The sequence below is a fragment of the Phalacrocorax carbo genome, chromosome 4, assembly GCF_963921805.1.
Source record: "Phalacrocorax carbo chromosome 4, bPhaCar2.1, whole genome shotgun sequence".
In the NCBI taxonomy this organism is placed as follows: domain Eukaryota; kingdom Metazoa; phylum Chordata; class Aves; order Suliformes; family Phalacrocoracidae; genus Phalacrocorax; species Phalacrocorax carbo.
Window position 1 is genome coordinate 44081305 of NC_087516.1, and position 13151 is coordinate 44094455.

The window sequence follows — 13151 nt, forward strand, 5'->3', positions numbered from 1 at the left end:
GACTGTTCCCGGTAAATACATTGTAACTACGTCTCAAAGGTAGATCTCCAGCCCATTAGATTTCGTGTTTCGTCTTTTTAACTACTCAAGAGGCAAGATCTTTAACCGATGTGGTGGACAAATGTCTCCATTTCAAAGATTTTTCGTGATAACCCACATTGCTTTTCACAATTTCATCAGCATAAAAGATTTTTCATTATTTTCTTATTGTTAGGCTATTTATAAGGCATCTTTCCATTAAATAAGCAGTTCACCGAGTATGTGATTTTCATTACATCAGGAAAAAACCTCCTACGACTTGAAAATAACTATGTTTTTAGTGGATCTGATAGCACCATGAGGCATTGACTAGGATCATGGCCAATGCGAAGATATGATCCATATGGAGCATTTATCATCAGGATAATCATTAGGAACACCTTCCTCATTTTCACCACTCTTAAGCATACGGGATCTACAAAGGAATAAGCAATTAGAGAAATAAAATGAAACTTTGTATTCAAAGTTATAGCAATGTTCTTCTGACTTCTACATATAGCATGTGAAATAATCCCAGACACGCTGTGCTCAAAGGCGATACTTTGGTATGGCTGCAAAGAATCATGTTCCACAGAGTCTTGGAAGTACCCTCAGCTTGCTCAGTCTAACCTTCTTCCCCAACTACTCCAGTTGCACTATTTAACATAGGACAGTAGGATTTATACACAAAGGGGGTTGTATGAATCAACAACAACAACAAAAAAAAAACTTTAAAAAAAATCTTGACTCAACCCTGAAGTTGTTGAAGTAACCCTGAGGGGAATAAAAGAGAAAAGGAAGACTTAAAATATTATGTTTAGCAAATGAAAGGGAGATAATATTAAGAGGAGACTGGAATAGAAAAGTGGAAAAAAAGATAACCCGGAACTATCTTGCTCCCAGCCTCAGACTTTCCTAACTCCTTTTGACTACCTGTGCCAGGGAGACACTGCTGCTGCTTGCTTTTCCTCTCAGAAATTCAAGTCCTGGTATTCCACTGAGCTGATAAATTATGTATCAAGGTTAAGAAATGTTTTTTTTTAACTATAGTAATATTTCTGCCTGAATTTTGTAGTAAAAGACTGTGGAGAAAATGTTTGCAGTTAACTTCTTGTACAAAGACCCTGAAAAAGTAACCAAACAAAAGGAAAGTGGAACAGTATTATAAAAATATAGAAACTACTCAGTTTTTGAACTTCACACCCATAAGCTGCCTGGAAAGGAATACAGTAATATATGAGCAGCGATAGTGGTGTTAAAACAACCAAAGACACCTATACACACATTTGGTTTTTATTTTTATAAAAAAAAGATCAGATTTATTAGTGCCAATGTATGTTCATAGTAAGGTAACAGAAACTAAGCTAATCTGAGTAGCAACTTACATCAAAGGATATCAAAATAATATTTCTTGTAAGTGAAACATAATACTTCGTTTAAACATGTTTCTTGCCAACTAGAAGTCCTTGTTATCTGTCTATGAAGCCTTTAAAGAAAAGTTGCTACAGTCAAACAGGGTCCTGATAGAACTTGGCACATAAAGAAACAATTCAATTTTCACCCATACAATACCTCTCACTCCCCTGGAGCACTCATTCATACAATACTTACATAATGCATGTACATTATGACTAAAGCCCATGTATGGCCTAAAGCACATAGAATATCTCAGTTCTAAACATAACATATCTCTACATCAAAAGCAGGTCACTGTATTTACAGCAGATGATCTTGCTCTGCAGATGGGGCTTTCACTTGAAGATCCTTTTGTTAGCATATGCGAAGTCCATTGTCGAATTATGCATCAAATTAGAGGTGAATCTACAGGAAGATCTGTCTGACCGTGTGCGAGGATTCTAAGGCAATAGTAGTAGTTGTTCCACAGGACTAGCGCTGCTGTTGCAACCCGCTCTTCCTTGGAGCAGTAAAGCCTTCCTTCTCCAGATGCAGCCAGGCGTAGTGAGACATTCATGATCTGCAAGCTGTTGGCTCAAAAGTCTAAAACTTCTTGGTTTGTTTTTGTTTTTAATGTTCATGGAATAGCACCATAGGAATTCACTCTTGATAACAAATAAATCCTGGGTCTCTTGTTTTGGTTTGCTTTTTTCACCATCACAGATACCCTCACTCCGAGAAAAAAACCCTCTTTGGGAAACCTCCCTCTTAGATACTACTACGTCTTCATTTCTGATTAGCTAAACCAGACAATTAAGTCATTCACAAAGAGGTCCAAAGAAATAAAGCTTAGTAGTGGTTCCAAATGTACTACTAAAAAAAAAAATTCAGTAGGAGGAGTTTCAGATGATCCTTGACTACTTCTGTTTCTCATGGATACAGATTTTGATTCGGGACAGGTTTTCATCTCAGTCTCTTTCTGTGTTCAGTGCAAAATAAGAGCACATCATCAGAGATAGCTTACTTAACCAGTAAACCAAACATTTTCAGATGCTTACACTGTTCAGATTCAGTCAGCTAGTGATTGGTCAACTAGTGATGACTAATGTAACAGTTCAGACTTTTCAGTCATTAGTAAAACAAAATACTCTAAAGATCAGTTATGTTTCAGAAGGAGGATTTTCCAGTTTCAAAACACTGATAACCTGATATGACAGATGAATTTTTAAAAAATACAGAACAATGCAGAAAGACCTTCCCATTCCATATCTTCTTTCAAGTACTTGTACACACCATATGCAGGATACAAAGTCAGAGCAACTAGACCTAAGGACAGTATTTTGAGTGTGTGACCTGAAAGAACTTTTTTTCCTCCTGGACACCATACAATTGTCAGAAGGAAGAACGGTCTGCAGGGTCACTTCCCCTGAATGCGACTGACAGAATCTGCACTCTATCTATGACAAATGTCAAACCACGAACAAAAGCTTTTATGTTCTCCCTGCATGCGAAGTCCTTTCACAAGCTTTGCAGAGACAGTCACGTATGGAGCCTGCATATCATCATCTTGTCTATTCCACTGGGATAGGTGATTTAGTTTTTTTAATTTTATTTCAGTCTCTGGTCTTATAAGTTGTCGTTTCAACTGAACTCATACAAAACATTTGTGCTACTAACTTCAGTTAAAAAAAAAGACACGCCATCCTTCCTTTCCACTGTGCGTTCTTTCTTTCTCACTTCTTTTCTGGCATAGAGGTTCTTGTGTTATTTTTTGGTGTGCACACTATCTGGATATTTTATACTTCTGTATCGTATATGAAATCCTTTCTTGTTGATTGTATCATCAGTGTGAAAGTGAAGTAAAAGAGCTTCCCCTGCTGAATAAATTTCTTCTGGTGGCTAAAATGAATGAATAAACAAACAAATTATCTGTCCACTCTGTGTATTTATACCCTTCATTCAGATCTTTTTTCTTATGGATATTTCTCTTTTGTATTCAATTTGTATTGAGTATCTAAATTTTTCTTATGAGACAAAGAAAAAAGCTCCTCGTTCTTTTGCCCTTCCCAGATATCTTCTATAGTTCTTCTGGAGTCATGCAAGTGATGGGGCAGGACCATACACAATATTCCAAATTCAGGGGGAAAAAATTACTCCAGTACTTTTTTTCCCATTTTATTCTTCATAACGGCCTGTTTTATTACTGAAAAACTTTGATCAGAAGTACCAGATGAACTACCAAGTCCTTTTTCTGAGGTTGAGAAGGTGGTAACATATACTAACAGTGCCCTTTTCCCACTTCAGCTTGAATTATTTTGCTTTCAATAGCTTCTCTATTTAATCCCATCTTTCCTATGTCCTTGCTTTGGAACGGCCTCGGAAGCCATTCACCCATATCTTGCTAGAACCAAAGCAAAACAACAACAGCCCCCAACCACCCCACCCCACCACTCCCCCCAAAAAAATCAGACTGGGGTTGGACCATTCTCCTGTTCGCTGCCCTCCTACTTGTAAAATAGGGAAACTTGCAAAGAAAAGTATTGTTTTGTGCAAATTAGTAGATGCTGGGCTCAGCTGTAGCATTTCCCTTAGAATATATCGCCTACAGTTCAGTGGTAGCACCTTCCCAGCATCTTTAAGTGTTCAAAAAAAAATGCCCTTAAAGGATTTAAAGCCAGTTTACAGGTAACTTGTCTGAACGATGGAGATGTTTGATCCAGCGCTGTGGTTGAATCCAAGAAGTGTCATGCAGTTAATTAAGAGCTCCTACTGTCTCATGTAGAGCCTTTCAAACCTTTTGTCTGGGCAAAGAGTGTGTATATATGAAAGTGTCCTTGCATTTGCACACATATAAAGAATTGATGAGGACTTGTGGGATCATTGCACCAGCTTTCTCAAGGCAGGCAGCCAACAGAATAATGCAAGTCTAAAAGGAGAAATAGGATACATCCTTTTCAGGATGTCACCTGGCCAATTTCCTCCATGTCTCACAGTTAAAACGTTTAAGAGATGTGTTTGGGATAACAGGGCTTTCCTAAGGCCCAAATTAATCACACAGTTTAGGGGCACTTTTTTTTCCCTAAAATCATATTTCAGTAGTAGATGAGCTTTCTGATGCTTCCCAAGCTCCCCTTCCCCTGCAAATTATGGCTTCTTCATTCAAATTGAAAGAATTCTAATGTGATCGTTTTCAACACTAGTGCATTTTCCTCTCTGTAAGGGAGAATGCTGTTAACTCATTTGGGGGTTCTGTTAAATGCTCTGCTGTCAGCTACCTAAAGCTTAACATAAGATTATGATACTTTGGTCAAAAACTAGGTAAGAATATTGTTGAAAATATCTCAAGGGAATGCTTGTACTACAAATCTGCAAATGTAGATTAAAAAAAAATCTAGAGCAGATAATCTAGTATCTTTATCATAAAGTGTAGTAAGTGAACTTCATTCCTTCTTGTCCCTTTCCTTCCTCTGCCCTGTCTTTTTGTTGCTGAAATAAAAACTTTAGTACCTGGTTACTTACCCCAGACCCACAAAATCGGCCAAGTCTCACAGCTGTCTTATCATGACCATCAAAGAGCTCCACGTAATCGTAGCCACAGTCTGCCTCTTCTTCAACCTCAAAAGTCTGAAACATTAACTCGACTCGATGGCTGCGCTCTGCCACCAGGAGCCAGTCACAGTCTGCCTGAACCGGGTAGTTGTTATCACCAAACTGAGCATGGGAGTACAGATCTTTGGGCTTGGTTTCAGCTTTCAGCCGACCACCACACTCTAAACAAAGGAAAAAGAAATAAGGATGAAGAAGTTTATTCAGTTCAAATTAGCATTTTCTTTTCATAGATGCCCAGCCTTATTTAGGCTGAGTGTATTTTTATGCCACAAGCAGGTCAATCAAACAAGGTGTAGAGTGAAGTACTACCCAGTATGAATACTAATCCACCATTCTGAGTTTCCCCTATATAAATCCTGTTTTATAACTACAGAAATTTGAGCATATTTCATAATTTTCAGGTGAAAGACCAAAAGGCAGGGAACACCAAAGTTGTAAGGAATGTGGTTCAACAGGAAGGACATTCTCCAGGTAGACATTTGAGAGGTGCCTGTGGTCAGCAAGGCAAGTGCTCGAAGTGGGGCATCCACATTTCAGTGGTGACAGCCTTTCCACATAGGTTAATGACACTTTGCAAGCAGATCAGCTCTAGCACACATGCAGTCAGTGATCAAGTGCAAAAGTCTTGTGTTTCATAGGAGCGTCGGCTTTAATCATCATGTGGTGCCTGGAGAGCCAGCTCAATGCTAAACACCACTGCCAAGCTCACTAGCTTATTTGCTGTGTAGTTCATGGATGTGAACAGGTCTTTCTCTGCCAAAGATCGCGGCCAGGAGAAAGCTGCTACTACCAGAGAGAGACTTATAAGTGAAAGCCTGCTCTTGAAGCAAGGCCTGAGCTGGAGATCCTTGCCCTGCGCCAAAGCAATATTTTCAGCATAAATCTCTATTTGTACTCAGTAGTAAAACGTATGTGTTGCTTTAGAGCTCCACAAAAAGTTCGTAATTTAAATATGAAATTTACTGTATAGCCCCATAAGCTGTTCTTTAGCATTTGCTCAAGAAGAACAGATATTGCTGAAAATAAACCAAGCAGAAAAAAAAAAAAACCAAACAAAACAAGCAAACCAGCAGCTAGTACTTTATCCTTTCTAAATATTTTCAGCAGCTATAATTAAAAGTAATATTCTATCCTAAATAGCCAGTGAATTCAGCTTCTACAGTGACTCAAACGTATAGGTGTTACGCATTTGCCAATTAAAAGTTCTATTACAATGCAACCAACAACAGAAGGAAAATTGCACTTAAAAGAAAAAAAATAAAGGTATTGTTTTTTATTTTTCCGAGAGATGGGTGGAGGCTTTTTTTCTTTATAGTTAAAGATTTCAATGAAAAGAGCACAACTTTGTTCTTGTTTCTCATCAAGAAAAATCCATCCCTTACAGCACCCATAAAAACACCAAGTGCAAATGAGCTTGAAGCAAAACTTGAGATTCAGAAGTTTAGATTCAATTTTCATGAATAGATGATTCTATCTGCATTTTGATCAACTGTGGCTATTATAAATTGATCATTTTATAATTACCTGAAACAAATTACAAGATTCAAACATTTCTAAAGCTTTGGTGAATTAATAATTTGAATTTGACTTCAGTGTCACGGACTCCAGCCACACTAAACATGACCAACTGCAATGTTATATTGTGAGGAGTCACATTTCAGTTGGGAATTAATGAGCAAACCCTTACTTTTTAAAAACATGGGTTTTTTTCTTAATAAGAAAATGCAGGAATCAAAGCAGGAAATATAAATTATGTAAGCAGAGCAACCCATTATGAATAATCTGTTGTTCAATCTGAAATTTCAAAATTTTTTTGTTCTTTTACAGAACAGGTAAGAGCCCATGATAAAGAACATTTGTCAAATGAGTTGGTTCACACAGTTATTTCTCACTGGTATTCTAATATTTTCCCCCTTTTTCTTCCTATGCTTGATTTGCCTTTTTTTTTTTACTGGACCGTTGCCAACAGTAAAAACATCTCCCTGCTTCAGACACAGAACAGCTGCTAAGAAGAAAATGTTTAATGAACTGTCTGCATTGTTTTCCTCTTCTTGCTACAGTGGACAGGAGCTTAAAGGGAAGTTGTAGCCTTACTAGCAACGTCAGAAAACGGCAATTCCCTTTCCTCTGCCCTTCTCCCATGGATTGTGGCCTTATATTTTAGGATAAAGTATTGATTTTAGAAATTACAAGTCAATTTTTCAATTTCTCAAGGACTAAGTTGTAATTTCAAAAGTCTACATCCAGCCTGCACAATGCATGCTGTATTAGGACGTGTGTGACAGGCTGTGATGGGTCTGCACAGAACAGCACAGTGCCACGCAGCAGCGCTTGCGCAGCCTTGATCCCAGAACTAACTGAGCCGCGCCGCCCATCATGTTTTCTGTTGTGCTGGGTCGGCTCTGCTGTAGGTACGATGTACACAACTAACTGTAAGGAACTACGTCTGACTTGTAAAAAGCTGCTGGTCTGACAGCTTCAGGTGAAAGACTTTTTTCTAGATCAGCTAAGGAACAAAAAACCCTTTCTTGTTTCCTGACCATTCTAGGGTCTTTTAGTCTTCTTACAAACATAAGAGCAAATCAAGCAGTAGTCTCTTGACTGTTTAACAAGCTGGACAGATGTGAAAAGCTTAAACTCTCACTATCTGAACTAGCAAAACAAGATTATAGGTTTGATTCAGCGTGGCCATAATGAATTATTATAGTCATTTTGGAAGCCACACAGGATCATAAACTGAGTGACACCTGAGATGTCCAAATTCATCAGAGGCATCCTCCCAGGGTTGACAGGTAGGAACAGGACCTACAGCAGACCTGAAACCTCCTGCAGCAGTGGCTGGAGGACAGGCGCCAAAAATGAGGCCATCCAGAAGGGAAACAGATGCCTGTGTTAGGGCAACCAAATCACTCTCTGAGCAATGATGATTCATGCTCTGTCAGGAGAATTTTTGTAAATTCCTTCTGAATGGGTTATGCCTTTTCGGAGAGGGAAAAATATAACAGAATCTGTTTCTAAAACAGTGTTGCACTTTAAAAACAGCATTTTATAAGTTTTGCTTCACCTAGCGAAGCCTTTCTATCCAACTTATTTTTTGAAACTTTATTACCATTGCTGCTACAGTTTTATCCTATTTTTGAAATATTCAATGGACTTTGGTATTTGAACGGTATTTCAAGCCAAAAAGTGTCACAGAAGGCAAATCAACATCATCATCAGGATCTACATGATTTAATGGCCTCTTATTCTAGAAGATGCCAGGAACACAGCAGCACAGGCACAGGATCCAGTTACTCTTTCTCTGCTGTTATATTACACAGCTCCTTCTACTGAGTGAGTTCTGCCCAGAGGTCTGAAGTGAAGGGAGTGGCTTCCTCAGCGCTCCCTGCCTCTCTGCACAGCTATGCAGGACTGAGTGCAAAGTCGCATATCTCCACTGCATCCCATCAATTACTTGCTAGAAAAAATAAAATAAGGAAATACAATCCGCTGTCTAGACACTTGTGAGATATCTATTTATTCACATGTGTGTCCAAAACAGAGGAGTAAAATTCTGATGAAGCATCTGTGTTTGGCTCTAGACTGCAGGAAAAAGCTGCAAGATCTGAGTCGTGACTCACTCAAACGGTATCTCAAAGTCCTGGTGATGCATTGTTCACCTTAGGGAGCACTTTGTGCAACAGAGTTGACAGAAAAAATGTCCTCTATAGGAGGCAAGCTTTCTAATTTTTACAACATTCTTAAAAACTGGGCAGATTCTATTCTTCAGATTTTCTCAGAAAAGCGCTATTATGCATGCTAATTAAGTTTTACAGTTAAGGCACATAAAACTCAGTGCATATATATATAACTATCTGAGGGAAATTCCAGCAAGTTATAATCTAACTAGCAATCTTTAGAAGTTAGCAAATACAAATTTGATCTATTTCAATACCATGACTGCCCCAATTCTGCAAATTGAAAGTGAGTAGAATAAATGAGACAGTAGTTCTACAACACCTGTTTCTAACAAGAGTTCTGACCTTTAACTATTTAGCCCAAGGTAATTTAAAAATGAGTAATTATTACCATTTCTATCTAATTTTCCATCTAAGGGGAGGGGTTACTGTGGTAGGGAAGGCAAACAATGACATGCTTGTAGAAGAGGATTTCCCACACGAAAAACTGAATTACAAGTAGTCGCTAAAATTTTCACTTTCCAGGCTCAGATCATGAAGTGTGAATAGTTCATATACTGTTGCCTACTGCCTTGCTCTGAAAGGGAAATTAAATTAATAACGTTTTAGAATTAGTCTTAACAAAGCAGAAGGAAAAAAAATACTAACATTGATATATGAGGATTTGTTAGCTGAGCACTACACATCAACTTAATGAATACGCTGGGTAATATCAAATGGTATTAACAGTGGCTAATAACCTTGATTACTATCTTCTACCAATAAACTGCTGCCTGTCAGTAAACCTTATGTACTAGCACAGATATTTATAAATATTTTATGCATTAATATTAATTTCCAAATACTGGATGAATAAGAATGAAAGTAAAGACAGACATTATGTTCTGAAGAAGAAAACAAAAAACCCCAAACCCCCTTGTCTTACAGCAAGCACTGGAAGTTCAGAGATTCAGCACTAGGGGCCACTGTAAGCCAAGGAACTTCAGGGAAATAATGTGCACACTGTGAAAAAGTCCTATGAAATCTATTCATGCAATTGCAAAACATTATTTTAATTTCAGCGATCTTTGCCAAAGAACAAAATTAAACGATAAATGTGAAGGACATTATATTCTTACAGTCTTAAGAAAGTCTTCAGTATTGTTTTTACTTATTTTTCTTTGCCTCGTCTCCTTTTTAGCTCTACAGGAAAGTAATAGCTGTTTACACGAACCCCAGACTTGTTTAAGTTAGAACAGAATAGTAATGGAGTTGCATCACATGCCCCAGTGAAGTATTGCCATTACAAATACAACGAAAAGCTATTGAATCTTTTACAAAGTAATGGGATGAATCTTAAGAAATATCTCTTAGACTGTCTATGCCAATATCCTCTTTTTATCAGATTTTGTTTCAAAAATCTTTTAATCATTTACCTGTAAAATTGAGAGAGATGCACAGAGGAAGAGAGAGAGGAGGAGAAAGAAATGTCTAAAATATTAGAGAATACCTTCTGCAATCTCAGACTTTTCCTACTGTTGTTAAGGTTTCATTAGATTTAGTTGTAACGTCGTCTTATCTGTTAACTCATCCCATTCCTATAAAAGAAATGCCTGAATATCTTCCACTAAAGAGCAAAGGGGAACTTATTAGTAAAGCGCATCCTGATTTTCTGACCTGTAGAGTGCGTTGCTTGGAAGCCTTTTCTTTGAACTGATGCATCAGAAATAAAGCGGAGAAACATTTTGTTGCCAGTAGCCATAAGAGGATCTGGTATCTTATTGCCGCATAAGCGTCCCAGAATTGGTGATTTTTCACTTTCACCATCAAACACTTCCAAGTGGTCGTAAGCACATTCTTGATGTTGTTCTATCTCAAATTCGTTGAAGGTCTGGGGGGGTGGGGGGAAAAGGCAAAATGACTCAGTTTAGTACTGTATTTCCTGTACTTATATGGTACATATGTGCTGATAGCATGTTTCAGAATACGAAGTAGATGTAGTTAAGGTGACACAATTTAGCAGCTACAGACCTGTAGCTTTGAATAACATACTGATTTTAGGAAAGTGGAATAATTAAGACAGTGAATTTTAAGAGGGCATCATCCTTCATATAAAAAAGAATTAGAATCTTTATAGCCCATGAATATCCATAACAGAATATTAAATCTAGATCACTGTGATTTTTCTGTTGCACTTGTACCATTTGTAGGATAATTCCAAATTTCACAGAACATTCAAAACAGCAAAAAGCAGGAAATCTATTGGTTCCTCAGATAGCTGAGGACTGATTGAAACATCTGCAAAACATAACGCCCCCTCCTCCCCTCTTTTTTATTTACCTCACGTTGCAACTAAAGCCTTCAGGAATGACCTTCCCACATGAATGGTTATGCATGTAAGTTATATTTTCTGATCTATTATCTAGAGATCTATTTTTTTATTATTACAACACTAAAAATATTTCAGGCTGCACCCTTCTTGCTAAGATCACATATTTCCTAGCAAAATCATTGTGAAAAATAGGAAAATGTTGTTGATTGTTTATTAAAAAAAAAACTTCAGCAAACTCTTTTGCTGTCCTCAGCACTCCCAAGAAGATTCGAATTGCTGCCATAGTTTCAACTATGATTGCAAACTTTACTTTGTTTCACATCTGCGATGTTGCTTCTACACTTCAAAACGTTTATCTGTTTCTGAGCTCCTAGGGATTCTCAGTATCTCTTAGTGCTCATGGCAGCTTGCAAGGACAAATTTGGGTCTACTAGAAATTGTAAACTGCAAGTCCTTCAAAGCAGAGCCTGGCCAACTTAGTTTCAAAAACTTCTGGAATTTAGATGTCTCAAACTCAGAGTGTCCAACCAAAGGCATTTCCCAATGATGGACGCCATACCCTACAGAAACTGCTAAAACACACACAACTAATACCTGCTTTTCAAATATGGAAGAGTGTCTTCCAAGACTGGACTGATATCAACAAATTTATTTAATGGGGACATCTAAGATTTCAGATAAGACTTTTTGACCAGTTTTAAATTTCAACCAGAAACCTGAAGATTAAAATCCAGTAATTTCCTCTCATGTAAACACTGAGAAGGCAGTATACATACATATCTTTGCGAATTTTCAGAAATCACCTGCAATTTAAGGTGAAATTCAAAATCTGTTTTGCTCAACAAAATAGTATAAAAGCACTAAGGCTAAATGCTCCCATGAGTAGTCATAGCTGACTGTTTATGAAAAAGAAAAACCACTAAAGGATTAAGAAGCAACAATCTTAAGGAATAAAAACTGAACTATCAAATACTGAGCAAATACAATAATTATGCATTCTATCTGGTACACCAAAGAAAATCTGACCTACCAAACCCCTTGTGAAGTCCAGCCAGTGTGAAATGTGATGGTATTTATATTAACAGCTGACCTAAAGGAGATATAAGGGCCTAACACAAAGTATTTCGCCCAAAGAACTGGAATATTCAGAATAACAGTTTTGTTTTGTGAAAAGTGAAGAGTTGCATGATGCAGTGGATGTAGGTTCATTTCACAGGAAAGTTTGGGGGTTTTATTAAGGGAATGAAACTGCAGAGGCAGTGAAAACAGCTGTACAGCAGTCCCTCCTGCTGCTCTTAAATTGTAGTCAGCCATCCTACTTTTATGATGCCAAGTACGTGTTGTCATTTATACCCAAATAAAATCTGATGGATTAAAAAAAAAAACCCAGAAAGCCGAGATACTAACTGTAAGGGAGTTAGTTAAATATAGAATTGAGTCAAGCCAACTTGGAATCGACGGGAGCAATAGATGTGATCCAAGAGCAGCCTGCAGAACTTTGTTTTCTTTTAGAAGAAAATTGTATCAGTATTGTTCACTTCTCATCTGTACAAAAAGATCACTCTCTAGGAAACATTTCTCACCGTGAACTGTAAGACACACCTATTATTTTTAATATTGGACTTATCACTGGGATTCCTAAGCCTGCAGGGGGACAGCACATGTTGTACTGGGTCCCACAAAGAAGAACAGGAAAAAAGTCCTAAATCTGTTGTGAGTCTAACAATGGATTCTAGCAATTACAGAGAGAATCAAAGGACCTTGCCTTTTAAAGGAAAAGCAAATCTTAATATTAAAGTCTTTTAAAAGCTCAAAATGCCTAATATTTCCAGACATCCAGAGATGATCTCCATTTTTCTAAAAAGCAGTCAGTTCCCAGCAGTGGACAAAGAGCAGGCTTGAAAGAGGAGAACTGCACAAACTTTCCTTAAAGTAGAACATGGCTGAGTAGTTGCTGCTAACTTTCTATAATTTAGTGCCAGCAGAGTTCACAGATGATTTAATAAAAATTGGTAGTATATTTAAATCACACTCCATCTTCCTGGGACAAATACTTTTGAATACCTATGCCACCATGACTACAGTCACCATTTTGATTGTCTCATTAGTGGGAATGGTATTCAGAAGTGTTAGATACGGCT

At 37.6% G+C, this 13151-nt stretch overlaps 1 protein-coding gene across 1 annotated transcript in view; it reads right to left on the reverse strand.

Moving 5' to 3' along the window:
• Positions 1-1304: 1304 nt before the first annotated feature.
• TLL1 (tolloid like 1) overlaps positions 1305-13151 on the reverse strand; it is a 142043-nt gene continuing 130196 nt past the window's right edge. Inside the window, exons 19-21 of the mRNA XM_064449759.1 lie at positions 10356-10569; positions 4933-5183; positions 1305-3312 (exon numbers count right to left, since the gene is read on the reverse strand). Of these exons, the coding sequence (XP_064305829.1) occupies positions 3178-3312; positions 4933-5183; positions 10356-10569 (600 nt within the window). The 3' untranslated portion in view covers positions 1305-3177. The remainder of the gene's footprint in view (positions 3313-4932; positions 5184-10355; positions 10570-13151) is intronic.